Below are 25,150 nucleotides of genomic sequence, written 5' to 3'. Positions count from 1 at the left end.
CGCTTCTGCTTCGCCCGCGGGGCCATGCTCCTTTTCCAAAGGCAGCTCTGGAAAGCAAGAGCGTGTGCAGCAAAGTGACTTGTTGGAAGTGGCCAACAGCTCAAGCAAAACCCACGGGAAGCCCTCCCCCAGCTGTCTGCTCAGGCTGTGACAGCCCTCAGTCCCTCCTCCTACCTGTGGATGTGTCCACGGGCTCTGGTGACATCTGGCCAGCCATCTCCTCCCCAAAGATGTCGCTGCCGTTTTCAATCAGAAATTCCACCAGCAGCTTCACCTGCACACATCAAAGCCTTGGTTTCAGTGCAGGCGTCTGGGAAGGTGTCAGGCAGCCTTTCCCGCTGCTGACCCTTGCTTCTGCACAGAAGGCTGTGGCTGTGGGGCTGCTCTGCCAGGCAGCCACTCCCCCGGCATTTGCTCGGGAGAGGAGCAAGCTCTGACGGCCCAGGCAGGCTGCAGCCAGCCGGTCAATAGAGCGCACCTTCTCGGTCACCTCCAGCATGGCCTCGAAGGGGAGCAGGGCCTCGTCGGGTGGGCCCAGCAGGTTTGGCCCCAGGCAGATGGCCAGGTTGCTGGAGGTCATTCTGCTGGTGGACACCTGGTGGCCAATGTTCTGCAGCAGTGGGAGCAGCCGCTTGAGGAGGAGGAGATGGGCTGCCGGCAACTTCTCGGCCACCCTGAGGGAGCAGGAACACAACGTTAAGGAAGCAGAAGTTGCCCACAGCTGTCCCTGAAGCTTGCACAAGGCAGGCGGGAGCCAGTGTCTGTGTTGTGCCCCTTTCCACGTGCTCCCAGTCAGCGATCAGGAAGAAAACAGAGTGTTGCTTCCCAGCGCCCGATTCCCCCCAAGCCCACGCAAGGGAAGGCTCCCTGCCCACGCCCTTTCCCCCAAAATGACACCCCAGCCCAGCAAACGCGAGCTGCCAGAAAATGCAACCTTCTAAGGAGCCCGTGCCTTTCCAGGCAAGTCCCAGGCCCCCACCACTCCCTACGCAAGAGGCAGGCTGCTGGCCACACTTACACTCTCAGCTCTTCCACCCTTGCCTGCTGGCTCGGCCTCTCCATGGCTCGCATCCAGTCCTGGTAGAGGTCCACGTCCAGGAGCTTGCCGGGGATGCTGCGGAGAAAGTCCTGCAAGGCCAAGGGCTTCAGGTGAGCCTCTGAAGATCCCGGGCCGGCCAGGAGCTCTTCCAGCGGCAGGGCAGAAGCGCCCACCTTCAGGACGGCAGCCAGCAGGATCTCGGGCTGGCTTGGCAGGTCCACATCTGCGCCGCGGTCCAGGGCCTCCTTCAGGTTCCGAAGTTCCGTCGCGCCGGCAGCTCTGCGGAAGATCCCCTCCGTCGACGGTCCTCGCTGGTGCAGGATGTCCAGGAGCTCCTGCGGGAGACGCAGGAGGACAGCTGCTTGGCTGAAGAAACAAGTGAGGGCAGAGGCCAGAGCTCTGCCCCAGGCTGGGCTCCCTCGCCCCGCAAAGGGCCTGGGACCAGCAGCGTGAGGCGTGGGTGAAGAGCCCAGTCCCCCAGCCAGCCCCGGAGCCGCTGGGGACGCTGCCTCTGGAGCAGCCGGGGGGAGGGCTGGGGCCCCCCTGTGCAGGCTGGCCTACCTGGATGGGCCGGGGCAGCGTGCCGGCCTCCCCGCAGAGGGCTGCCAGGGGCTGCCCAAAGAGCGCCCTGCTGCAGCCGGAGCCCGCCTGCCCTGGCGCCGGGGCAGCGGCCGGGCTCCGCCGCAGAGCAAAGGGCCAGGGCAGCCCCCTCCTGCTGCTGCTGCGGCTGCTGCTGCTGCCGCCGCCGCTCCCTCCCGCTGCAAAGGAAAAGAGAGCAAGAGCCCGTCAGTGGGAACCGCCAGGCCAGCGCTCCCGGAGCCTGCCCTGCCCTGCCCTGCCCTGCCCAGCCCTGCCTGCAGCGCGGCGCTGAGCGCTGCGGCGGGACGGCACGGGCAGGGAGCCGGCAGCTGGAACCAGGGCTCTGGCTCGGCGGCTCCGGCTCGCAGCCTCCTGAGAGCCGGCGGGACAGCCCGGCCCAGCCCTCGCCCTGCCCTCCTCCAGGCTGCCAGCAGCAGCAGCAGAGGGAGGCTCCCTGTCCGGCAGAACCACGTGCAGCGGCCGCTGCCCAGCGGGTGTCCTTGCTCGTCCGGGTGACCTCCGTCCTCCCTTGGGGTGCCCGACCTGCAGGGTGACACTCAGGGGACAAGGGAGCAGGGCTCCTCCCGGCTCTGGCCGAGAAGCAGGGACCCCTCTGCCCGGCTCTGGGGGCAGAGCTCAGGCAGGCAGCACCTCGAGTGCTCAGCACTGTCGAAGGCTCCCGAGCGCTCCGCTCTCTCCGGCTGCAGCGTGATGGGCACCGATTTCCTCTGGGCAGAGGGCAGCAGCAACAGCATCCTCCCTTGTGCAGACGTGCCGGTCCTGGAGAAAAGAAGGCCCTCCCTGCCCCCTTCGTTCCCAAACTCACCCGATGAGCGGCGAAGTCCCCCTCCCTTGGTAGATGGGGCTGTTGGAGGCCCTTGCTTGGGATCAGCCTGCAAGAACCAGGCTGCGCTTAGAGAGCAGCCCCGCAGCAGAGAGGGCCACCGGCAACGGCCACCCGGCACCAGCAGCCTGAGGGCGGCAGAGCGGGGACTCTCTGCCCTCCCGGGCTCCCTGCCTCACGCAGCAGGTTTCCTCCCAGCACCACCGGCGAGGACACGCGGCGTTCCTGGTGGCTCCCCAACCCTCTTTGCTCCTGGAGTGGCACCGCGGGACCCTCCCTCCCTCCTGCACAGGCTCACCCCAGCGGCCGCACATCCGTGGCACGCCGGCACAGCCAGAGGCCGGTGAAAGGCAGCCATTCTCACCTCTGCCCGACACTGCATCAGCCGCTCCAGGCTCCTGGCGCTGAATGTCCTCCACTGGGCAGGAGAGAAAGAGTGGAAGGAGGTGAGCAGCGATGCCTCTGCTGCTCGGCTGCAGGGCCAGTGCTCGGGGTCAGCGGCCACACTAGAGAGACACTCACGGCGTGGCGTCGGCTCAGCTCCTTCTGCAGGAGTTTGATGGATGGGACACTGGCCACTCGGGCTCCCTTTCCTCCATCGGGTGTCCTGTGCACCGGGAAGGGGCCAGGAGAGAGCTGGGTGAGCCCCAAGCCACCTCTTGTGTCTTGTCAGGCAACTCTGCCGGAGAGCTGCCCGCAGCCGCAGTGGCAGCTCTCCCCAGCTGGGGAGCTGAGGTCCCCCATTCGGCTGTGCCTGAAGCACCCCCCTAGCTTACCCCAGCAGCTTGCCCACCCACAGCTGCTTCAGTGCGCGGGAGCTGCAGAAAGAGAGGAGAACCCGCGTCAGGCCCCGCTGCCGCCCAGCCTGTCGTCACAGGCAGGCGCCTGCACAGCCTTGCCCCTTGGGAAAGGCAGAGGGGCAGCACAAGCCCAGTGGGGCAGGACAGGCCTGCTGCCCAAGCGCTGGCTCCCTCTGTGCTGCCAGAGCAGCTGCCCCTGCCCTTCCCTTGTGGGGACCGAAAGGTGACCAGGGGATGCAGGATGTGGGAACGCACCCCCCCATCCCTCCCTGCCGGCGCGCTGCCCGCTCCCTGCCCAGGCTCTGCACGGAGGGCAGAGGCCATTCACAGGGTGGCGTGGGCACGCTTGGGAACCTCTCCTGCCCGGCCGTGGGACGTGGCCCCACGACTCACCCGAAAGTGGCAACGCAGGTGCCGGTGGGCCAGATGAGGAGGATGGAGGCCCTGTCCTCCTCGCTGCCTTCCTCCTCCTCTTCCCCTTTGACCTCCCCCGCTGCCTGCTTCCCGCTGCTCAGCACCCACAGCTGGTCCAGGGCCAGGCGGAGCTGTGGGCGCAGGGTGGTGCCACGTCTGCGGAGAAGAGAGACGGGCAGGGAGCCTGAGGTGGCCGCCTTGGGGTGCCCCCGGGCAGAGCCCGGCCCCCCACCTGCCCTTGGGACGGACGTTGGTGCATCCGGCACCAAGGCCCCAGGGCCCAGGGCTGGTGCCAGAGCGTCCCTGGCCTGGGGCCGGGGCCAGGGATGGGGAAAAGGCAGCTGGGCTCCCAGGGGCTTACTGCAACTTGGCAACCACCAGTTCCTCTTGGAGGAGGAGAAGGCGCCTCTCGCTCCTCTTGCGGCCCCGGGTCAGCAGCACGTCCGTGCTCAGCACCGCCTCGGCCTCGGTGAGAGCCTCCCTGCGGAGCAGAGCGCGGCGGGCATGAGAATGGCCCCGTCTGCGGGGCCCGGCCGTGCCCGGCCGTGCCCGAGCCGCGGCGGGAGCTCACCTGGAGCGCCAGCAGCAGTTGGCCTGACCCATCCTGCCCGGGACAGGAGGACCCTCGCTCTGCACCAAGGATGTGGCCCAGCCGGCCACAGCGAGGACGGGAAGCGGGGTGCCGGTGCCGGGGAGCGCCGCTCGGCCTGGCCCTGCCTCCTCCCGGCGCCGCTCCGTGCCAGCACAGCCCCGTGCTGCCGGCTCTGGCGGCTGTTGGCTCCAACGGACCAACGCTGGGCCCAACGGAAAGTGGGCGGGGCCTCGGGCTGGGGGTTCCATCCAGCATGGCCCTGGCTGCCTTGCCCTGGGGAGCCCAGAGCAGGACAGAGCAGAGGGGAAGGACCCCCCCTCCACCTGCTGCCAGGGGTTTGCCTGCTGCAGCCCAGGAGGCACTTAGCCGCCACTGCCCCAGGGGTACTCTGCTGGCTCCAAGCTGGTCAGCCTCGGGTCCACCGTGACCCCAGGGCTCTGCACAGCTGCCTTCCAGCGGGCTCTCCCCCAGCACATACGGCTCCAAAGGCTTCTTCCTCCCCGGGTCCAGGACGGCGCTCTTCCCTCTTCCCCTTCTTTGACCACAGCAGGCTCCTGCCAGCCCCGTTCTCCAGCCTGCCAAGGGCCCTCCGCTGCAGGAGCCTCCCCTCCCACTCGTGTGCCCTCTGCAAGCTGCCTGAGGCTGTGCTCTGCCCCACCATCCCATCCGGATCCCTGAACGTGGACGGGACGCGCATGGTGCGGGGCAGGGCTTTGTCACAGAACGATCAGAAATTGAGGGGGAAAATCCTTTCTGGTTTTGTTTTTTGGTTTTGGTTTTGGTGTTATATACACAGTGCTTCTCCTTGTCATCCCTTCAAGCCATTTAAAGGTGTACAGGCTCTCTCGTTTCCCCTTTCAGTCTCACACCTCTTGGCAGTACTGACCTTGCATGTAACATTGGATCGGGCTCTACTCTGGCACAGACTGTTACATAGTAGTAGCCTACATTAGTAGCGAGCAGATTATCTGCATTAATGGTGCTGACACCAGTGACAGGAGGTTGCATCTAGCTGCTGAGCCAAAGGCTAAAACTCACAGGTGTCTGTTGAACTCAGTGGGCTATTGATTGAATTCACCACGTTCCAAAAAGAACAGGTACAGGAGAAAGGCATATTCCATCTTGACTGCTACGATGCATGTTGTAGGAGCTGTTGTAATAGACTATTGTAACTAATTTGTTATGTTACAATAACATAATTGGCGGGTGCAATACACTTGAATGATCTGTAAATGTTAAACCATCAAGATGTAAAGTGTGCCATGCGGATTGGAACAGTGTAACCGTGTCTCAGAAACCCCACCTAGAGCTAATATGTAACTGCTGTCTGAAGAAAAGCCCCCCAAAAAGATGAGATCATGAGGCTTTTAAAAGATCCAATAGGAGAAAAGCGCGCCAAGAGACCAAGGCTTCGAGACTTTCGAAAGACCCAATAGGAGGAGGACACGCACCCAAGCAACTCAAATGCCCCAATGGAAAAGAGCAGGACAACTATCTGCCGGGAGGAGATTGGTTAAAGACGATGGCACAAGAGTATAAAAAAACGCTGCTTTTTGGAGCTCGGGGTGCGTGTGGCAGAGGCGCGGCTCTCCTCGCACCCAGCGCTGCTTTGCCTATTGCTTCCCACCCTCAGTCGACTGAACCCAAATAAAGCTATATATATTTATAAAAACTGGCTTTGTCTGATTATAACAGTGAGAAGGGAAACCCTCCACGCCCCTCCACCCACTCCCTTCTAAGAGAAAGGACGAGAGAAAAAAGATGCAACTTCTAGAGCAATGGGGCTTTTAATAGCCAAGGGAATTTCCCTCTATCCCGCCCATCCCATGAGCTGCTGCAAGGCCAGCCCCGAGCCTCACGCACCATCCGAGGCCGCCACCCTCCTCCTGTGGCCACGAGCAAGATCCCAAACTCCTTTTCCCCTGCAGGAGAGAGTTGCTAATAGAAACGGATGCACATGGCACAGTCTGTTCCAGAAGAGTCGCAGCTGGTCAAAGCTTTCCGTGCCCTGGGCTGGTGCTTTTCAGGACCAGCTCCTGGGTCAGCTTGCCCCCAGGCTGGCGACAGCTGTATTTCATGCAGGCAACTCAGGTTTAACCCTTTGTCCCCTGAGCATCCGCACAGGTCCAGCAGCGTAGCAAGGCGCAGTGGGCTGCGCTGGAGCAACCCGCTCCGCTGGACTTGTGGCAAATGTCTGCGTCCCTGCCCTTCTGTTCTCCCTGCAGGGTCCTGCTCAATCCCACCAGCTGTTCTCCCTGGGAATGACCATCGTGGCGAAAGGCAGACTCCACTGTGAGCCGTGACCTTCACCCACCGAGCAGCCAGCGCAGCCAGGGACACGCTTGTGCCAAAGGCCCTCCCCATGGCAAAAAGGGGATCCACGGTCAGCTTTGGACGCCGTGTGTCTGCTGTGCCTGTTGATACCGTGCAGTGCCTCGGTTAAAACAGAAGCGAGGAAGAGAGCTAAAAAAATGCCCTTTGCAGGGAAAAGGCAGGAAATCAGAGTGAGTCTTTGCAGGAAAAGTGCAGGACATGGGCATCTTCTGGCTATTTTACGCTCCAACAGGAAAGATTGTGGGCCTGTGTTTTGCCGGTTAGGGATACCAATTAAACTCAGACACCAGAGTGAAGAGAGCAAGGTGTATTTTACTGGAAATAACTACACAATGTAACAGAATAATGCAGAAAACATACACAGAAAGAAAAGACAGAATCGTGCACTTAAACAAAGAGGAAAATACAGGGTAATGCGTCAAATCGTTACTACCTGAGAGAGACAAGAGTGATTAAGAAAGATCCATCACCACTTGCACACGCTACCATCATCCAGACCCGCAGATGCTGGGCAGCCCCGGTTACAGCGAGGATTTGGAGAGCCTTTCCCGGCAAGGGGGAAGTCCTACGCGGTGCGTCCACCCGTAGGTGAGGCGTCCAAAGTCGCTGTGAGCGGGTCCAGCCTTATAGGCCCCCAAATCAGCAAGCCAGCATAGCTGGCACCTCTGTATGAGGCGGAACTATCTGGTTTCACTCTCGCATTAGATTCCCCCAGAGCCTGGCCAGGGCTCAAGGGAGAAGCTAAGGGAGTTTCCCTGCTTATCTGATTTATTTATGCTCTCTTTAGAACAAGGCCACCCGCCTGGTCCCAAGGCCGGACAGCCGCCTTCATGGCCTTCTTACCTTGCCTCTACGCGAAGAAGAAGAAAGATACATCCAGGATAGACATGTTTTCATGACATGCACCGTCAGTAACGAGCATATGATAGCTAAGCTCCATCTTTCATTAATTCCTTACTACGTGATTTCCTTAATGACTACATACTAAGTTAGCAGCTTGGGCTCGGGGCCTGTTGTTCAGGCTTCAGTACTTTAACACTTCAGCACTTTTTACATCAGTATAGGTGGTTTGTTATAACCTAGCATGATGCCTACTAGCACGACGGTTATCAGTTTCCAAATAGACAGGATTGATCTCTAGGTCAGGTCGTGCCTGGGCCTATTGTCCAAGCCTTAGCCCTTCAGCCCGGTGCTTAACGCTTCAAGGGAAGTTCAGCACGCTGGGAAAAGGGATATAAGAGCACTCTTGTGGACACTGTCTGGACAGGGCTAGGCTGGGGTTGGAGAGCCTGGGAGGGTCTCCGGGGTCCCAGCTCTCCCGCCGTGCTGACTGCGGTGGCTGCTGCCTCTTCTTTCCTGCAATGCTGACTGCACCCACCTGGTGGGGCTGTCCTTGGGAAGGGCACCAGAGCTGGAAAAGCCCCTGGAAGAGGGGCGAGGACAAGCTCTTCTCCAGAGGTTTGCCAGAAAGTCTCCAGAGCATCCCTCTTCCAGCCCGTGAGATGCTCTGTGTGGCAAGGGAAGGTGCCCACTACTCCACAGTCCTGGGCAACCTGGTCCAGGTGACCCTGCGTGAGCAGGCAGGTTGGACCAGAGGACCTCCACAGGCCCCTCCCAGCCTCAGCTGTTCTATGGGATTCTGTGCTTTCGTCTGACTCCTCAAGCAAACCGAGCTCAGCCCCGATGCCTGCTGGAAAGGATTCTGCCGCAAGGGAGGATGATCCCAAACTCCTCCACTAGGAATTCATCCCAAAACAACTTCTACCTAGTCCAGAATATCGTAGCGCACACGCAGACAGAAGGGAGAAAATGTCCTTTAATTGTGGACATCAGGAGCCCAGGAGTCACAGGGGTCAACCACTAACGGGAAATCAGCACCTGCAACGACAGAGCCAGAAAGCACTGGTAAAGCCACAAAGGCAGGAGCAGGCATGGCTTGGTTCCCCTTTCTTTGGGAAACACAGTTGACAAGGAATTGTTGATATCCCAGAAGAGAGCTGCTGCTGGCCTTGGCTCCGCGGTGGCTCTGGCACCTTTTCCCCTCTAAGGGAACGCCCTCAGAGAGCTGTGCGTGTGCAGAGGTGCGCAGTGCCCCTGTGCCACACAGCAGGGCTCCCCTGGGGAGCTGCCATGGGGTAATTTCCAAACCCTGCATAGCAGCATCCCTCGCCAGTCAGTTGGACTGACTTAGAGCAGTGCGGAGAGTTGGCAAAGATGAGCAGCGAAGCCTGGTACACACCTGGGGCTCCTTTTGCACCTTCCTGCTCTTTTTCCTCCTGTCCCTTCTTCTCCTCTCTTCTCTTCTTTGCTGGGTGGCGTGGCTTCTCCTCTGCCCAGGTCTCTTCTCGCTTCCTTTTCCTTTGGCCACTGTTTTTCTGGACGGAGCCTGCAAACCTTTCCATCCCACAGCATGATTAGAAAGGTAAAGGCAGGATCAGCTGGAATCAGTTCTTGATTTAACCAAAGATGACTCACTTTACCTTCTGTGCTCTGCGAGGCTCTTCAGTTCTCCTGCGCACCCTGGGGAGTCTACCACGGTCTCAGGGGTGCTCAGAGACAAAGCAACGGGTGCCTAAACCAGAAATGTGGTCATTAGCAGGGGGCGAGGGGTGCCCTGAAGTAGTAAGCAACTGTTTGGCACGTTGCTACCTTAGCTCTACAGGGGAGATCCCTTAGGCTGGCTTGCATCGGCCCTTTTCTTCCAAGGGTCTCGCTCTGGAGCACGGTGTGCCCGTGGGTGTGGGACAGTCCATTTGTGGGGGCCATTCGGCAGAGAGCCTGTGCTGCCCTGCCAGGCAAGGAAAGGCTTGCCCACTTCCTTCTGCCAGAATTCCTTCTGCCCTCCCAAGACAGAGCTCCGTGGACGTCCCTTTGGTGCAATACCACCTTCTGTGGTGGGAGGCTCTGCTTTGGAAATCTATCTTTCTGTGGCGTTTTGTGGGCATTTCCTCTGATTAAGCGCATGCCTAACGCGTTGGAGAAAATACCTTTCCAGTTTTACTTACAGTGTGTCTGTCGTTCCATGGGGGGAAAGAGAAAATGCCAAACCACGAGAGCCTGAACGCCAGGAAGAGGCACAGCAGCTGCTTGGAGCCAAGAGGAACTACCCTGCTCCTACCTAAGACACACGGTGGCAGCGCTGGTGGAGGGAGCTGCCATACCTCTGCCCTTTCTGCTCCCACCGCCGCATCTCCCCCTGCTGCTCTCTGGAGGACGAGCAGAGGGGCTGGTGCAGGATCCAGGGAGGCTTTTGCCTGCTGCTCCGCTTCTGCTTCGCCCGCGGGGCCATGCTCCTTTTCCAAAGGCAGCTCTGGAAAGCAAGAGCGTGTGCAGCAAAGTGACTTGTTGGAAGTGGCCAACAGCTCAAGCAAAACCCACGGGAAGCCCTCCCCCAGCTGTCTGCTCAGGCTGTGACAGCCCTCAGTCCCTCCTCCTACCTGTGGATGTGTCCACGGGCTCTGGTGACATCTGGCCAGCCATCTCCTCCCCAAAGATGTCGCTGCCGTTTTCAATCAGAAATTCCACCAGCAGCTTCACCTGCACACATCAAAGCCTTGGTTTCAGTGCAGGCGTCTGGGAAGGTGTCAGGCAGCCTTTCCCGCTGCTGACCCTTGCTTCTGCACAGAAGGCTGTGGCTGTGGGGCTGCTCTGCCAGGCAGCCACTCCCCCGGCATTTGCTCGGGAGAGGAGCAAGCTCTGACGGCCCAGGCAGGCTGCAGCCAGCCGGTCAATAGAGCGCACCTTCTCGGTCACCTCCAGCATGGCCTCGAAGGGGAGCAGGGCCTCGTCGGGTGGGCCCAGCAGGTTTGGCCCCAGGCAGATGGCCAGGTTGCTGGAGGTCATTCTGCTGGTGGACACCTGGTGGCCAATGTTCTGCAGCAGTGGGAGCAGCCGCTTGAGGAGGAGGAGATGGGCTGCCGGCAACTTCTCGGCCACCCTGAGGGAGCAGGAACACAACGTTAAGGAAGCAGAAGTTGCCCACAGCTGTCCCTGAAGCTTGCACAAGGCAGGCGGGAGCCAGTGTCTGTGTTGTGCCCCTTTCCACGTGCTCCCAGTCAGCGATCAGGAAGAAAACAGAGTGTTGCTTCCCAGCGCCCGATTCCCCCCAAGCCCACGCAAGGGAAGGCTCCCTGCCCACGCCCTTTCCCCCAAAATGACACCCCAGCCCAGCAAACGCGAGCTGCCAGAAAATGCAACCTTCTAAGGAGCCCGTGCCTTTCCAGGCAAGTCCCAGGCCCCCACCACTCCCTACGCAAGAGGCAGGCTGCTGGCCACACTTACACTCTCAGCTCTTCCACCCTTGCCTGCTGGCTCGGCCTCTCCATGGCTCGCATCCAGTCCTGGTAGAGGTCCACGTCCAGGAGCTTGCCGGGGATGCTGCGGAGAAAGTCCTGCAAGGCCAAGGGCTTCAGGTGAGCCTCTGAAGATCCCGGGCCGGCCAGGAGCTCTTCCAGCGGCAGGGCAGAAGCGCCCACCTTCAGGACGGCAGCCAGCAGGATCTCGGGCTGGCTTGGCAGGTCCACATCTGCGCCGCGGTCCAGGGCCTCCTTCAGGTTCCGAAGTTCCGTCGCGCCGGCAGCTCTGCGGAAGATCCCCTCCGTCGACGGTCCTCGCTGGTGCAGGATGTCCAGGAGCTCCTGCGGGAGACGCAGGAGGACAGCTGCTTGGCTGAAGAAACAAGTGAGGGCAGAGGCCAGAGCTCTGCCCCAGGCTGGGCTCCCTCGCCCCGCAAAGGGCCTGGGACCAGCAGCGTGAGGCGTGGGTGAAGAGCCCAGTCCCCCAGCCAGCCCCGGAGCCGCTGGGGACGCTGCCTCTGGAGCAGCCGGGGGGAGGGCTGGGGCCCCCCTGTGCAGGCTGGCCTACCTGGATGGGCCGGGGCAGCGTGCCGGCCTCCCCGCAGAGGGCTGCCAGGGGCTGCCCAAAGAGCGCCCTGCTGCAGCCGGAGCCCGCCTGCCCTGGCGCCGGGGCAGCGGCCGGGCTCCGCCGCAGAGCAAAGGGCCAGGGCAGCCCCCTCCTGCTGCTGCTGCGGCTGCTGCTGCTGCCGCCGCCGCTCCCTCCCGCTGCAAAGGAAAAGAGAGCAAGAGCCCGTCAGTGGGAACCGCCAGGCCAGCGCTCCCGGAGCCTGCCCTGCCCTGCCCTGCCCTGCCCAGCCCTGCCTGCAGCGCGGCGCTGAGCGCTGCGGCGGGACGGCACGGGCAGGGAGCCGGCAGCTGGAACCAGGGCTCTGGCTCGGCGGCTCCGGCTCGCAGCCTCCTGAGAGCCGGCGGGACAGCCCGGCCCAGCCCTCGCCCTGCCCTCCTCCAGGCTGCCAGCAGCAGCAGCAGAGGGAGGCTCCCTGTCCGGCAGAACCACGTGCAGCGGCCGCTGCCCAGCGGGTGTCCTTGCTCGTCCGGGTGACCTCCGTCCTCCCTTGGGGTGCCCGACCTGCAGGGTGACACTCAGGGGACAAGGGAGCAGGGCTCCTCCCGGCTCTGGCCGAGAAGCAGGGACCCCTCTGCCCGGCTCTGGGGGCAGAGCTCAGGCAGGCAGCACCTCGAGTGCTCAGCACTGTCGAAGGCTCCCGAGCGCTCCGCTCTCTCCTGCTGCAGCGTGATGGGCACCGATTTCCTCTGGGCAGAGGGCAGCAGCAACAGCATCCTCCCTTGTGCAGACGTGCCGGTCCTGGAGAAAAGAAGGCCCTCCCTGCCCCCTTCGTTCCCAAACTCACCCGATGAGCGGCGAAGTCCCCCTCCCTTGGTAGATGGGGCTGTTGGAGGCCCTTGCTTGGGATCAGCCTGCAAGAACCAGGCTGCGCTTAGAGAGCAGCCCCGCAGCAGAGAGGGCCACCGGCAACGGCCACCCGGCACCAGCAGCCTGAGGGCGGCAGAGCGGGGACTCTCTGCCCTCCCGGGCTCCCTGCCTCACGCAGCAGGTTTCCTCCCAGCACCGCCGGCGAGGACACGCGGCGTTCCTGGTGGCTCCCCAACCCTCTTTGCTCCTGGAGTGGCACCGCGGGACCCTCCCTCCCTCCTGCACAGGCTCACCCCAGCGGCCGCACATCCGTGGCACGCCGGCACAGCCAGAGGCCGGTGAAAGGCAGCCATTCTCACCTCTGCCCGACACTGCATCAGCCGCTCCAGGCTCCTGGCGCTGAATGTCCTCCACTGGGCAGGAGAGAAAGAGTGGAAGGAGGTGAGCAGCGATGCCTCTGCTGCTCGGCTGCAGGGCCAGTGCTCGGGGTCAGCGGCCACACTAGAGAGACACTCACGGCGTGGCGTCGGCTCAGCTCCTTCTGCAGGAGTTTGATGGATGGGACACTGGCCACTCGGGCTCCCTTTCCTCCATCGGGTGTCCTGTGCACCGGGAAGGGGCCAGGAGAGAGCTGGGTGAGCCCCAAGCCACCTCTTGTGTCTTGTCAGGCAACTCTGCCGGAGAGCTGCCCGCAGCCGCAGTGGCAGCTCTCCCCAGCTGGGGAGCTGAGGTCCCCCATTCGGCTGTGCCTGAAGCACCCCCCTAGCTTACCCCAGCAGCTTGCCCACCCACAGCTGCTTCAGTGCGCGGGAGCTGCAGAAAGAGAGGAGAACCCGCGTCAGGCCCCGCTGCCGCCCAGCCTGTCGTCACAGGCAGGCGCCTGCACAGCCTTGCCCCTTGGGAAAGGCAGAGGGGCAGCACAAGCCCAGTGGGGCAGGACAGGCCTGCTGCCCAAGCGCTGGCTCCCTCTGTGCTGCCAGAGCAGCTGCCCCTGCCCTTCCCTTGTGGGGACCGAAAGGTGACCAGGGGATGCAGGATGTGGGAACGCACCCCCCCATCCCTCCCTGCCGGCGCGCTGCCCGCTCCCTGCCCAGGCTCTGCACGGAGGGCAGAGGCCATTCACAGGGTGGCGTGGGCACGCTTGGGAACCTCTCCTGCCCGGCCGTGGGACGTGGCCCCACGACTCACCCGAAAGTGGCAACGCAGGTGCCGGTGGGCCAGATGAGGAGGATGGAGGCCCTGTCCTCCTCGCTGCCTTCCTCCTCCTCTTCCCCTTTGACCTCCCCCGCTGCCTGCTTCCCGCTGCTCAGCACCCACAGCTGGTCCAGGGCCAGGCGGAGCTGTGGGCGCAGGGTGGTGCCACGTCTGCGGAGAAGAGAGACGGGCAGGGAGCCTGAGGTGGCCGCCTTGGGGTGCCCCCGGGCAGAGCCCGGCCCCCCACCTGCCCTTGGGACGGACGTTGGTGCATCCGGCACCAAGGCCCCAGGGCCCAGGGCTGGTGCCAGAGCGTCCCTGGCCTGGGGCCGGGGCCAGGGATGGGGAAAAGGCAGCTGGGCTCCCAGGGGCTTACTGCAACTTGGCAACCACCAGTTCCTCTTGGAGGAGGAGAAGGCGCCTCTCGCTCCTCTTGCGGCCCCGGGTCAGCAGCACGTCCGTGCTCAGCACCGCCTCGGCCTCGGTGAGAGCCTCCCTGCGGAGCAGAGCGCGGCGGGCATGAGAATGGCCCCGTCTGCGGGGCCCGGCCGTGCCCGGCCGTGCCCGAGCCGCGGCGGGAGCTCACCTGGAGCGCCAGCAGCAGTTGGCCTGACCCATCCTGCCCGGGACAGGAGGACCCTCGCTCTGCACCAAGGATGTGGCCCAGCCGGCCACAGCGAGGACGGGAAGCGGGGTGCCGGTGCCGGGGAGCGCCGCTCGGCCTGGCCCTGCCTCCTCCCGGCGCCGCTCCGTGCCAGCACAGCCCCGTGCTGCCGGCTCTGGCGGCTGTTGGCTCCAACGGACCAACGCTGGGCCCAACGGAAAGTGGGCGGGGCCTCGGGCTGGGGGTTCCATCCAGCATGGCCCTGGCTGCCTTGCCCTGGGGAGCCCAGAGCAGGACAGAGCAGAGGGGAAGGACCCCCCCTCCACCTGCTGCCAGGGGTTTGCCTGCTGCAGCCCAGGAGGCACTTAGCCGCCACTGCCCCAGGGGTACTCTGCTGGCTCCAAGCTGGTCAGCCTCGGGTCCACCGTGACCCCAGGGCTCTGCACAGCTGCCTTCCAGCGGGCTCTCCCCCAGCACATACGGCTCCAAAGGCTTCTTCCTCCCCGGGTCCAGGACGGCGCTCTTCCCTCTTCCCCTTCTTTGACCACAGCAGGCTCCTGCCAGCCCCGTTCTCCAGCCTGCCAAGGGCCCTCCGCTGCAGGAGCCTCCCCTCCCACTCGTGTGCCCTCTGCAAGCTGCCTGAGGCTGTGCTCTGCCCCACCATCCCATCCGGATCCCTGAACGTGGACGGGACGCGCATGGTGCGGGGCAGGGCTTTGTCACAGAACGATCAGAAATTGAGGGGGAAAATCCTTTCTGGTTTTGTTTTTTGGTTTTGGTTTTGGTGTTATATACACAGTGCTTCTCCTTGTCATCCCTTCAAGCCATTTAAAGGTGTACAGGCTCTCTCGTTTCCCCTTTCAGTCTCACACCTCTTGGCAGTACTGACCTTGCATGTAACATTGGATCGGGCTCTACTCTGGCACAGACTGTTACATAGTAGTAGCCTACATTAGTAGCGAGCAGATTATCTGCATTAATGGTGCTGACACCAGTGACAGGAGGTTGCATCTAGCTGCTGAGCCAAAGGCTAAAACTCACAGGTGTCTGTTGAACTCAGTGGGCTATTGATTGAATTCACCACGTTCCAAAAAGAACAGGTACAGGAGAAAGGCATATTCCATCTTGACTGCTACGATGCATGTTGTAGGAGCTGTTGTAATAGACTATTGTAACTAATTTGTTATGTTACAATAACATAATTGGCGGGTGCAATACACTTGAATGATCTGTAAATGTTAAACCATCAAGATGTAAAGTGTGCCATGCGGATTGGAACAGTGTAACCGTGTCTCAGAAACCCCACCTAGAGCTAATATGTAACTGCTGTCTGAAGAAAAGCCCCCCAAAAAGATGAGATCATGAGGCTTTTAAAAGATCCAATAGGAGAAAAGCGCGCCAAGAGACCAAGGCTTCGAGACTTTCGAAAGACCCAATAGGAGGAGGACACGCACCCAAGCAACTCAAATGCCCCAATGGAAAAGAGCAGGACAACTATCTGCCGGGAGGAGATTGGTTAAAGACGATGGCACAAGAGTATAAAAAAACGCTGCTTTTTGGAGCTCGGGGTGCGTGTGGCAGAGGCGCGGCTCTCCTCGCACCCAGCGCTGCTTTGCCTATTGCTTCCCACCCTCAGTCGACTGAACCCAAATAAAGCTATATATATTTATAAAAACTGGCTTTGTCTGATTATAACAGTGAGAAGGGAAACCCTCTACGCCCCTCCACCCACTCCCTTCTAAGAGAAAGGACGAGAGAAAAAAGATGCAACTTCTAGAGCAATGGGGCTTTTAATAGCCAAGGGAATTTCCCTCTATCCCGCCCATCCCATGAGCTGCTGCAAGGCCAGCCCCGAGCCTCACGCACCATCCGAGGCCACCACCCTCCTCCTGTGGCCACGAGCAAGATCCCAAACTCCTTTTCCCCTGCAGGAGAGAGTTGCTAATAGAAACGGATGCACATGGCACAGTCTGTTCCAGAAGAGTCGCAGCTGGTCAAAGCTTTCCGTGCCCTGGGCTGGTGCTTTTCAGGACCAGCTCCTGGGTCAGCTTGCCCCCAGGCTGGCGACAGCTGTATTTCATGCAGGCAACTCAGGTTTAACCCTTTGTCCCCTGAGCATCCGCACAGGTCCAGCAGCGTAGCAAGGCGCAGTGGGCTGCGCTGGAGCAACCCGCTCCGCTGGACTTGTGGCAAATGTCTGCGTCCCTGCCCTTCTGTTCTCCCTGCAGGGTCCTGCTCAATCCCACCAGCTGTTCTCCCTGGGAATGACCATCGTGGCGAAAGGCAGACTCCACTGTGAGCCGTGACCTTCACCCACCGAGCAACTAGCGCAGCCAGGGACACGCTTGTGCCAAAGGCCCTCCCCATGGCAAAAAGGGGATCCACGGTCAGCTTTGGACGCCGTGTGTCTGCTGTGCCTGTTGATACCGTGCAGTGCCTCGGTTAAAACAGAAGCGAGGAAGAGAGCTAAAAAAATGCCCTTTGCAGGGAAAAGGCAGGAAATCAGAGTGAGTCTTTGCAGGAAAAGTGCAGGACATGGGCATCTTCTGGCTATTTTACGCTCCAACAGGAAAGATTGTGGGCCTGTGTTTTGCCGGTTAGGGATACCAATTAAACTCAGACACCAGAGTGAAGAGAGCAAGGTGTATTTTACTGGAAATAACTACACAATGTAACAGAATAATGCAGAAAACATACACAGAAAGAAAAGACAGAATCGTGCACTTAAACAAAGAGGAAAATACAGGGTAATGCGTCAAATCGTTACTACCTGAGAGAGACAAGAGTGATTAAGAAAGATCCATCACCACTTGCACACGCTACCATCATCCAGACCCGCAGATGCTGGGCAGCCCCGGTTACAGCGAGGATTTGGAGAGCCTTTCCCGGCAAGGGGGAAGTCCTACGCGGTGCGTCCACCCGTAGGTGAGGCGTCCAAAGTCGCTGTGAGCGGGTCCAGCCTTATAGGCCCCCAAATCAGCAAGCCAGCATAGCTGGCACCTCTGTATGAGGCGGAACTATCTGGTTTCACTCTCGCATTAGATTCCCCCAGAGCCTGGCCAGGGCTCAAGGGAGAAGCTAAGGGAGTTTCCCTGCTTATCTGATTTATTTATGCTCTCTTTAGAGCAAGGCCACCCGCCTGGTCCCAAGGCCGGACAGCCGCCTTCATGGCCTTCTTACCTTGCCTCTACGCGAAGAAGAAGAAAGATACATCCAGGATAGACATGTTTTCATGACATGCACCGTCAGTAACGAGCATATGATAGCTAAGCTCCATCTTTCATTAATTCCTTACTACGTGATTTCCTTAATGACTACATACTAAGTTAGCAGCTTGGGCTCGGGGCCTGTTGTTCAGGCTTCAGTACTTTAACACTTCAGCACTTTTTACATCAGTATAGGTGGTTTGTTATAACCTAGCATGATGCCTACTAGCACGACGGTTATCAGTTTCCAAATAGACAGGATTGATCTCTAGGTCAGGTCGTGCCTGGGCCTATTGTCCAAGCCTTAGCCCTTCAGCCCGGTGCTTAACGCTTCAAGGGAAGTTCAGCACGCTGGGAAAAGGGATATAAGAGCACTCTTGTGGACACTGTCTGGACAGGGCTAGGCTGGGGTTGGAGAGCCTGGGAGGGTCTCCGGGGTCCCAGCTCTCCCGCCGTGCTGACTGCGGTGGCTGCTGCCTCTTCTTTCCTGCAATGCTGACTGCACCCACCTGGTGGGGCTGTCCTTGGGAAGGGCACCAGAGCTGGAAAAGCCCCTGGAAGAGGGGCGAGGACAAGCTCTTCTCCAGAGGTTTGCCAGAAAGTCTCCAGAGCATCCCTCTTCCAGCCCGTGAGATGCTCTGTGTGGCAAGGGAAGGTGCCCACTACTCCACAGTCCTGGGCAACCTGGTCCAGGTGACCCTGCGTGAGCAGGCAGGTTGGACCAGAGGACCTCCACAGGCCCCTCCCAGCCTCAGCTGTTCTATGGGATTCTGTGCTTTCGTCTGACTCCTCAAGCAAACCGAGCTCAGCCCCGATGCCTGCTGGAAAGGATTCTGCCGCAAGGGAGGATGATCCCAAACTCCTCCACTAGGAATTCATCCCAAAACAACTTCTACCTAGTCCAGAATATCGTAGCGCACACGCAGACAGAAGGGAGAAAATGTCCTTTAATTGTGGACATCAGGAGCCCAGGAGTCACAGGGGTCAACCACTAACGGGAAATCAGCACCTGCAACGACAGAGCCAGAAAGCACTGGTAAAGCCACAAAGGCAGGAGCAGGCATGGCTTGGTTCCCCTTTCTTTGGGAAACACAGTTGACAAGGAATTGTTGATATCCCAGAAGAGAGCTGCTGCTGGCCTTGGCTCCGCGGTGGCTCTGGCACCTTTTCCCCTCTAAGGGAACGCCCTCAGAGAGCTGTGCGTGTGCAGAGGTGCGCAGTGCCCCTGTGCCACACAGCAGGGCTCCCCTGGGGAGCTGCCATGGGGTAATTTCCAAACCCTGCATAGCAGCATCCCTCGCCAGTCAGTTGGACTGACTTAGAGCAGTGCGGAGAGTTGGCAAAGATGAGCAGCGAAGCCTGGTACACACCTGGGGCTCCTTTTGCACCTTCCTGCTCTTTTTCCTCCTGTCCCTTCTTCTCCTCTCTTCTCTTCTTTGCTGGGTGGCGTGGCTTCTCCTCTGCCCAGGTCTCTTCTCGCTTCCTTTTCCTTTGGCCACTGTTTTTCTGGACGGAGCCTGCAAACCTTTCCATCCCACAGCATGATTAGAAAGGTAAAGGCAGGATCAGCTGGAATCAGTTCTTGATTTAACCAAAGATGACTCACTTTACCTTCTGTGCTCTGCGAGGCTCTTCAGTTCTCCTGCGCACCCTGGGGAGTCTACCACGGTCTCAGGGGTGCTCAGAGACAAAGCAACGGGTGCCTAAACCAGAAATGTGGTCATTAGCAGGGGGCGAGGGGTGCCCTGAAGTAGTAAGCAACTGTTTGGCACGTTGCTACCTTAGCTCTACAGGGGAGATCCCTTAGGCTGGCTTGCATCGGCCCTTTTCTTCCAAGGGTCTCGCTCTGGAGCACGGTGTGCCCGTGGGTGTGGGACAGTCCATTTGTGGGGGCCATTCGGCAGAGAGCCTGTGCTGCCCTGCCAGGCAAGGAAAGGCTTGCCCACTTCCTTCTGCCAGAATTCCTTCTGCCCTCCCAAGACAGAGCTCCGTGGACGTCCCTTTGGTGCAATACCACCTTCTGTGGTGGGAGGCTCTGCTTTGGAAATCTATCTTTCTGTGGCGTTTTGTGGGCATTTCCTCTGATTAAGCGCATGCCTAACGCGTTGGAGAAAATACCTTTCCAGTTTTACTTACAGTGTGTCTGTCGTTCCATGGGGGGAAAGAGAAAATGCCAAACCACGAGAGCCTGAACGCCAGGAAGAGGCACAGCAGCTGCTTGGAGCCAAGAGGAACTACCCTGCTCCTACCTAAGACACACGGTGGCAGCGCTGGTGGAGGGAGCTGCCATACCTCTGCCCTTTCTGCTCCCACCGCCGCATCTCCCCCTGCTGCTCTCTGGAGGACGAGCAGAGGGGCTGGTGCAGGATCCAGGGAGGCTTTTGCCTGCTGCTCCGCTTCTGCTTCGCCCGCGGGGCCATGCTCCTTTTCCAAAGGCAGCTCTGGAAAGCAAGAGCGTGTGCAGCAAAGTGACTTGTTGGAAGTGGCCAACAGCTCAAGCAAAACCCACGGGAAGCCCTCCCCCAGCTGTCTGCTCAGGCTGTGACAGCCCTCAGTCCCTCCTCCTACCTGTGGATGTGTCCACGGGCTCTGGTGACATCTGGCCAGCCATCTCCTCCCCAAAGATGTCGCTGCCGTTTTCAATCAGAAATTCCACCAGCAGCTTCACCTGCACACATCAAAGCCTTGGTTTCAGTGCAGGCGTCTGGGAAGGTGTCAGGCAGCCTTTCCCGCTGCTGACCCTTGCTTCTGCACAGAAGGCTGTGGCTGTGGGGCTGCTCTGCCAGGCAGCCACTCCCCCGGCATTTGCTCGGGAGAGGAGCAAGCTCTGACGGCCCAGGCAGGCTGCAGCCAGCCGGTCAATAGAGCGCACCTTCTCGGTCACCTCCAGCATGGCCTCGAAGGGGAGCAGGGCCTCGTCGGGTGGGCCCAGCAGGTTTGGCCCCAGGCAGATGGCCAGGTTGCTGGAGGTCATTCTGCTGGTGGACACCTGGTGGCCAATGTTCTGCAGCAGTGGGAGCAGCCGCTTGAGGAGGAGGAGATGGGCTGCCGGCAACTTCTCGGCCACCCTGAGGGAGCAGGAACACAACGTTAAGGAAGCAGAAGTTGCCCACAGCTGTCCCTGAAGCTTGCACAAGGCAGGCGGGAGCCAGTGTCTGTGTTGTGCCCCTTTCCACGTGCTCCCAGTCAGCGATCAGGAAGAAAACAGAGTGTTGCTTCCCAGCGCCCGATTCCCCCCAAGCCCACGCAAGGGAAGGCTCCCTGCCCACGCCCTTTCCCCCAAAATGACACCCCAGCCCAGCAAACGCGAGCTGCCAGAAAATGCAACCTTCTAAGGAGCCCGTGCCTTTCCAGGCAAGTCCCAGGCCCCCACCACTCCCTACGCAAGAGGCAGGCTGCTGGCCACACTTACACTCTCAGCTCTTCCACCCTTGCCTGCTGGCTCGGCCTCTCCATGGCTCGCATCCAGTCCTGGTAGAGGTCCACGTCCAGGAGCTTGCCGGGGATGCTGCGGAGAAAGTCCTGCAAGGCCAAGGGCTTCAGGTGAGCCTCTGAAGATCCCGGGCCGGCCAGGAGCTCTTCCAGCGGCAGGGCAGAAGCGCCCACCTTCAGGACGGCAGCCAGCAGGATCTCGGGCTGGCTTGGCAGGTCCACATCTGCGCCGCGGTCCAGGGCCTCCTTCAGGTTCCGAAGTTCCGTCGCGCCGGCAGCTCTGCGGAAGATCCCCTCCGTCGACGGTCCTCGCTGGTGCAGGATGTCCAGGAGCTCCTGCGGGAGACGCAGGAGGACAGCTGCTTGGCTGAAGAAACAAGTGAGGGCAGAGGCCAGAGCTCTGCCCCAGGCTGGGCTCCCTCGCCCCGCAAAGGGCCTGGGACCAGCAGCGTGAGGCGTGGGTGAAGAGCCCAGTCCCCCAGCCAGCCCCGGAGCCGCTGGGGACGCTGCCTCTGGAGCAGCCGGGGGGAGGGCTGGGGCCCCCCTGTGCAGGCTGGCCTACCTGGATGGGCCGGGGCAGCGTGCCGGCCTCCCCGCAGAGGGCTGCCAGGGGCTGCCCAAAGAGCGCCCTGCTGCAGCCGGAGCCCGCCTGCCCTGGCGCCGGGGCAGCGGCCGGGCTCCGCCGCAGAGCAAAGGGCCAGGGCAGCCCCCTCCTGCTGCTGCTGCGGCTGCTGCTGCTGCCGCCGCCGCTCCCTCCCGCTGCAAAGGAAAAGAGAGCAAGAGCCCGTCAGTGGGAACCGCCAGGCCAGCGCTCCCGGAGCCTGCCCTGCCCTGCCCTGCCCTGCCCAGCCCTGCCTGCAGCGCGGCGCTGAGCGCTGCGGCGGGACGGCACGGGCAGGGAGCCGGCAGCTGGAACCAGGGCTCTGGCTCGGCGGCTCCGGCTCGCAGCCTCCTGAGAGCCGGCGGGACAGCCCGGCCCAGCCCTCGCCCTGCCCTCCTCCAGGCTGCCAGCAGCAGTAGCAGAGGGAGGCTCCCTGTCCGGCAGAACCACGTGCAGCGGCCGCTGCCCAGCGGGTGTCCTTGCTCGTCCGGGTGACCTCCGTCCTCCCTTGGGGTGCCCGACCTGCAGGGTGACACTCAGGGGACAAGGGAGCAGTGCTCCTCCCGGCTCTGGCCGAGAAGCAGGGACCCCTCTGCCCGGCTCTGGGGGCAGAGCTCAGGCAGGCAGCACCTCGAGTGCTCAGCACTGTCGAAGGCTCCCGAGCGCTCCGCTCTCTCCTGCTGCAGCGTGATGGGCACCGATTTCCTCTGGGCAGAGGGCAGCAGCAACAGCATCCTCCCTTGTGCAGACGTGCCGGTCCTGGAGAAAAGAAGGCCCTCCCTGCCCCCTTCGTTCCCAAACTCACCCGATGAGCGGCGAAGTCCCCCTCCCTTGGTAGATGGGGCTGTTGGAGGCCCTTGCTTGGGATCAGCCTGCAAGAACCAGGCTGCGCTTAGAGAGCAGCCCCGCAGCAGAGAGGGCCACCGGCAACGGCCACCCGGCACCAGCAGCCTGAGGGCGGCAGAGCGGGGACTCTCTGCCCTCCCGGGCTCCCTGCCTCACGCAGCAGGTTTCCTCCCAGCACCGCCGGCGAGGACACGCGGCGTTCCTGGTGGCTCCCCAACCCTCTTTGCTCCTGGAGTGGCACCGCGGGACCCTCCCTCCCTCCTGCACAGGCTCACCCCAGCGGCCGCACATCCGTGGCACGCCGGCACAGCCAGAGGCCGGTGAAAGGCAGCCATTCTCACCTCTGCCCGACACTGCATCAGCCGCTCCAGGCTCCTGGCGCTGAATGTCCTCCACTGGGCAGGAGAGAAAGAGTGGAAGGAGGTGAGCAGCGATGCCTCTGCTGCTCGGCTGCAGGGCCAGTGCTCGGGGTCAGCGGCCACACTAGAGAGACACTCACGGCGTGGCGTCGGCTCAGCTCCTTCTGCAGGAGTTTGATGGATGGGACACTGGCCACTCGGGCTCCCTTTCCTCCATCGGGTGTCCTGTGCACCGGGAAGGGGCCAGGAGAGAGCTGGGTGAGCCCCAAGCCACCTCTTGTGTCTTGTCAGGCAACTCTGCCGGAGAGCTGCCCGCAGCCGCAGTGGCAGCTCTCCCCAGCTGGGGAGCTGAGGTCCCCCATTCGGCTGTGCCTGAAGCACCCCCCTAGCTTACCCCAGCAGCTTGCCCACCCACAGCTGCTTCAGTGCGCGGGAGCTGCAGAAAGAGAGGAGAACCCGCGTCAGGCCCCGCTGCCGCCCAGCCTGTCGTCACAGGCAGGCGCCTGCACAGCCTTGCCCCTTGGGAAAGGCAGAGGGGCAGCACAAGCCCAGTGGGGCAGGACAGGCCTGCTGCCCAAGTGCTGGCTCCCTCTGTGCTGCCAGAGCAGCTGCCCCTGCCCTTCCCTTGTGGGGACCGAAAGGTGACCAGGGGATGCAGGATGTGGGAACGCACCCCCCCATCCCTCCCTGCCGGCGCGCTGCCCGCTCCCTGCCCAGGCTCTGCACGGAGGGCAGAGGCCATTCACAGGGTGGCGTGGGCACGCTTGGGAACCTCTCCTGCCCGGCCGTGGGACGTGGCCCCACGACTCACCCGAAAGTGGCAACGCAGGTGCCGGTGGGCCAGATGAGGAGGATGGAGGCCCTGTCCTCCTCGCTGCCTTCCTCCTCCTCTTCCCCTTTGACCTCCCCCGCTGCCTGCTTCCCGCTGCTCAGCACCCACAGCTGGTCCAGGGCCAGGCGGAGCTGTGGGCGCAGGGTGGTGCCACGTCTGCGGAGAAGAGAGACGGGCAGGGAGCCTGAGGTGGCCGCCTTGGGGTGCCCCCGGGCAGAGCCCGGCCCCCCACCTGCCCTTGGGACGGACGTTGGTGCATCCGGCACCAAGGCCCCAGGGCCCAGGGCTGGTGCCAGAGCGTCCCTGGCCTGGGGCCGGGGCCAGGGATGGGGAAAAGGCAGCTGGGCTCCCAGGGGCTTACTGCAACTTGGCAACCACCAGTTCCTCTTGGAGGAGGAGAAGGCGCCTCTCGCTCCTCTTGCGGCCCCGGGTCAGCAGCACGTCCGTGCTCAGCACCGCCTCGGCCTCGGTGAGAGCCTCCCTGCGGAGCAGAGCGCGGCGGGCATGAGAATGGCCCCGTCTGCGGGGCCCGGCCGTGCCCGGCCGTGCCCGAGCCGCGGCGGGAGCTCACCTGGAGCGCCAGCAGCAGTTGGCCTGACCCATCCTGCCCGGGACAGGAGGACCCTCGCTCTGCACCAAGGATGTGGCCCAGCCGGCCACAGCGAGGACGGGAAGCGGGGTGCCGGTGCCGGGGAGCGCCGCTCGGCCTGGCCCTGCCTCCTCCCGGCGCCGCTCCGTGCCAGCACAGCCCCGTGCTGCCGGCTCTGGCGGCTGTTGGCTCCAACGGACCAACGCTGGGCCCAACGGAAAGTGGGCGGGGCCTCGGGCTGGGGGTTCCATCCAGCATGGCCCTGGCTGCCTTGCCCTGGGGAGCCCAGAGCAGGACAGAGCAGAGGGGAAGGACCCCCCCTCCACCTGCTGCCAGGGGTTTGCCTGCTGCAGCCCAGGAGGCACTTAGCCGCCACTGCCCCAGGGGTACTCTGCTGGCTCCAAGCTGGTCAGCCTCGGGTCCACCGTGACCCCAGGGCTCTGCACAGCTGCCTTCCAGCGGGCTCTCCCCCAGCACATACGGCTCCAAAGGCTTCTTCCTCCCCGGGTCCAGGACGGCGCTCTTCCCTCTTCCCCTTCTTTGACCACAGCAGGCTCCTGCCAGCCCCGTTCTCCAGCCTGCCAAGGGCCCTCCGCTGCAGGAGCCTCCCCTCCCACTCGTGTGCCCTCTGCAAGCTGCCTGAGGCTGTGCTCTGCCCCACCATCCCATCCGGATCCCTGAACGTGGACGGGACGCGCATGGTGCGGGGCAGGGCTTTGTCACAGAACGATCAGAAATTGAGGGGGAAAATCCTTTCTGGTTTTGTTTTTTGGTTTTGGTTTTGGTGTTATATACACAGTGCTTCTCCTTGTCATCCCTTCAAGCCATTTAAAGGTGTACAGGCTCTCTCGTTTCCCCTTTCAGTCTCACACCTCTTGGCAGTACTGACCTTGCATGTAACATTGGATCGGGCTCTACTCTGGCACAGACTGTTACATAGTAGTAGCCTACATTAGTAGCGAGCAGATTATCTGCATTAATGGTGCTGACACCAGTGACAGGAGGTTGCATCTAGCTGCTGAGCCAAAGGCTAAAACTCACAGGTGTCTGCTGAACTCAGTGGGCTATTGATTGAATTCACCACGTTCCAAAAAGAACAGGTACAGGAGAAAGGCATATTCCATCTTGACTGCTACGATGCATGTTGTAGGAGCT

General features: G+C 61.6%; 3 protein-coding genes across 3 annotated transcripts in view; all 3 read right to left on the bottom strand.

The window, feature by feature from the left end:
- On the bottom strand, positions 1-9,891 carry LOC141957831 (T-cell activation Rho GTPase-activating protein-like). The gene is made up of 7 exons (XM_074899920.1): positions 9,764-9,891; positions 7,446-7,452; positions 1,601-1,651; positions 1,213-1,374; positions 1,019-1,128; positions 479-674; positions 1-274 (listed from the first exon to the last, which is right to left on the bottom strand). The coding sequence occupies exons 1-7, from the start codon at positions 9,889-9,891 to the stop codon at positions 158-160; spliced, it is 771 nt and encodes a 256-aa protein (XP_074756021.1). The 3' UTR covers positions 1-157.
- On the bottom strand, positions 9,360-19,756 carry LOC141957824 (T-cell activation Rho GTPase-activating protein-like). The gene is made up of 7 exons (XM_074899906.1): positions 19,629-19,756; positions 17,311-17,317; positions 11,466-11,516; positions 11,078-11,239; positions 10,884-10,993; positions 10,344-10,539; positions 9,360-10,139 (listed from the first exon to the last, which is right to left on the bottom strand). Exons 1-7 carry the CDS (start codon positions 19,754-19,756, stop codon positions 10,023-10,025), a joined length of 771 nt encoding a protein of 256 aa, XP_074756007.1. The 3' UTR covers positions 9,360-10,022.
- Positions 19,225-25,150, bottom strand: part of LOC141957822 (T-cell activation Rho GTPase-activating protein-like) — a 10,397-nt gene continuing 4,471 nt past the window's right edge. Inside the window, exons 3-7 of the mRNA XM_074899891.1 lie at positions 21,331-21,381; positions 20,943-21,104; positions 20,749-20,858; positions 20,209-20,404; positions 19,225-20,004 (exon numbers count right to left, since the gene is read on the bottom strand). Of these exons, the coding sequence (XP_074755992.1) occupies positions 19,888-20,004; positions 20,209-20,404; positions 20,749-20,858; positions 20,943-21,104; positions 21,331-21,381 (636 nt within the window). The 3' untranslated portion in view covers positions 19,225-19,887. The remainder of the gene's footprint in view (positions 20,005-20,208; positions 20,405-20,748; positions 20,859-20,942; positions 21,105-21,330; positions 21,382-25,150) is intronic.

This window comes from Athene noctua, chromosome 1 (assembly GCF_965140245.1).
Source record: "Athene noctua chromosome 1, bAthNoc1.hap1.1, whole genome shotgun sequence".
Lineage (NCBI taxonomy): Eukaryota > Metazoa > Chordata > Aves > Strigiformes > Strigidae > Athene > Athene noctua.
This window is presented reverse-complemented; position numbering and strand designations above follow the sequence as displayed.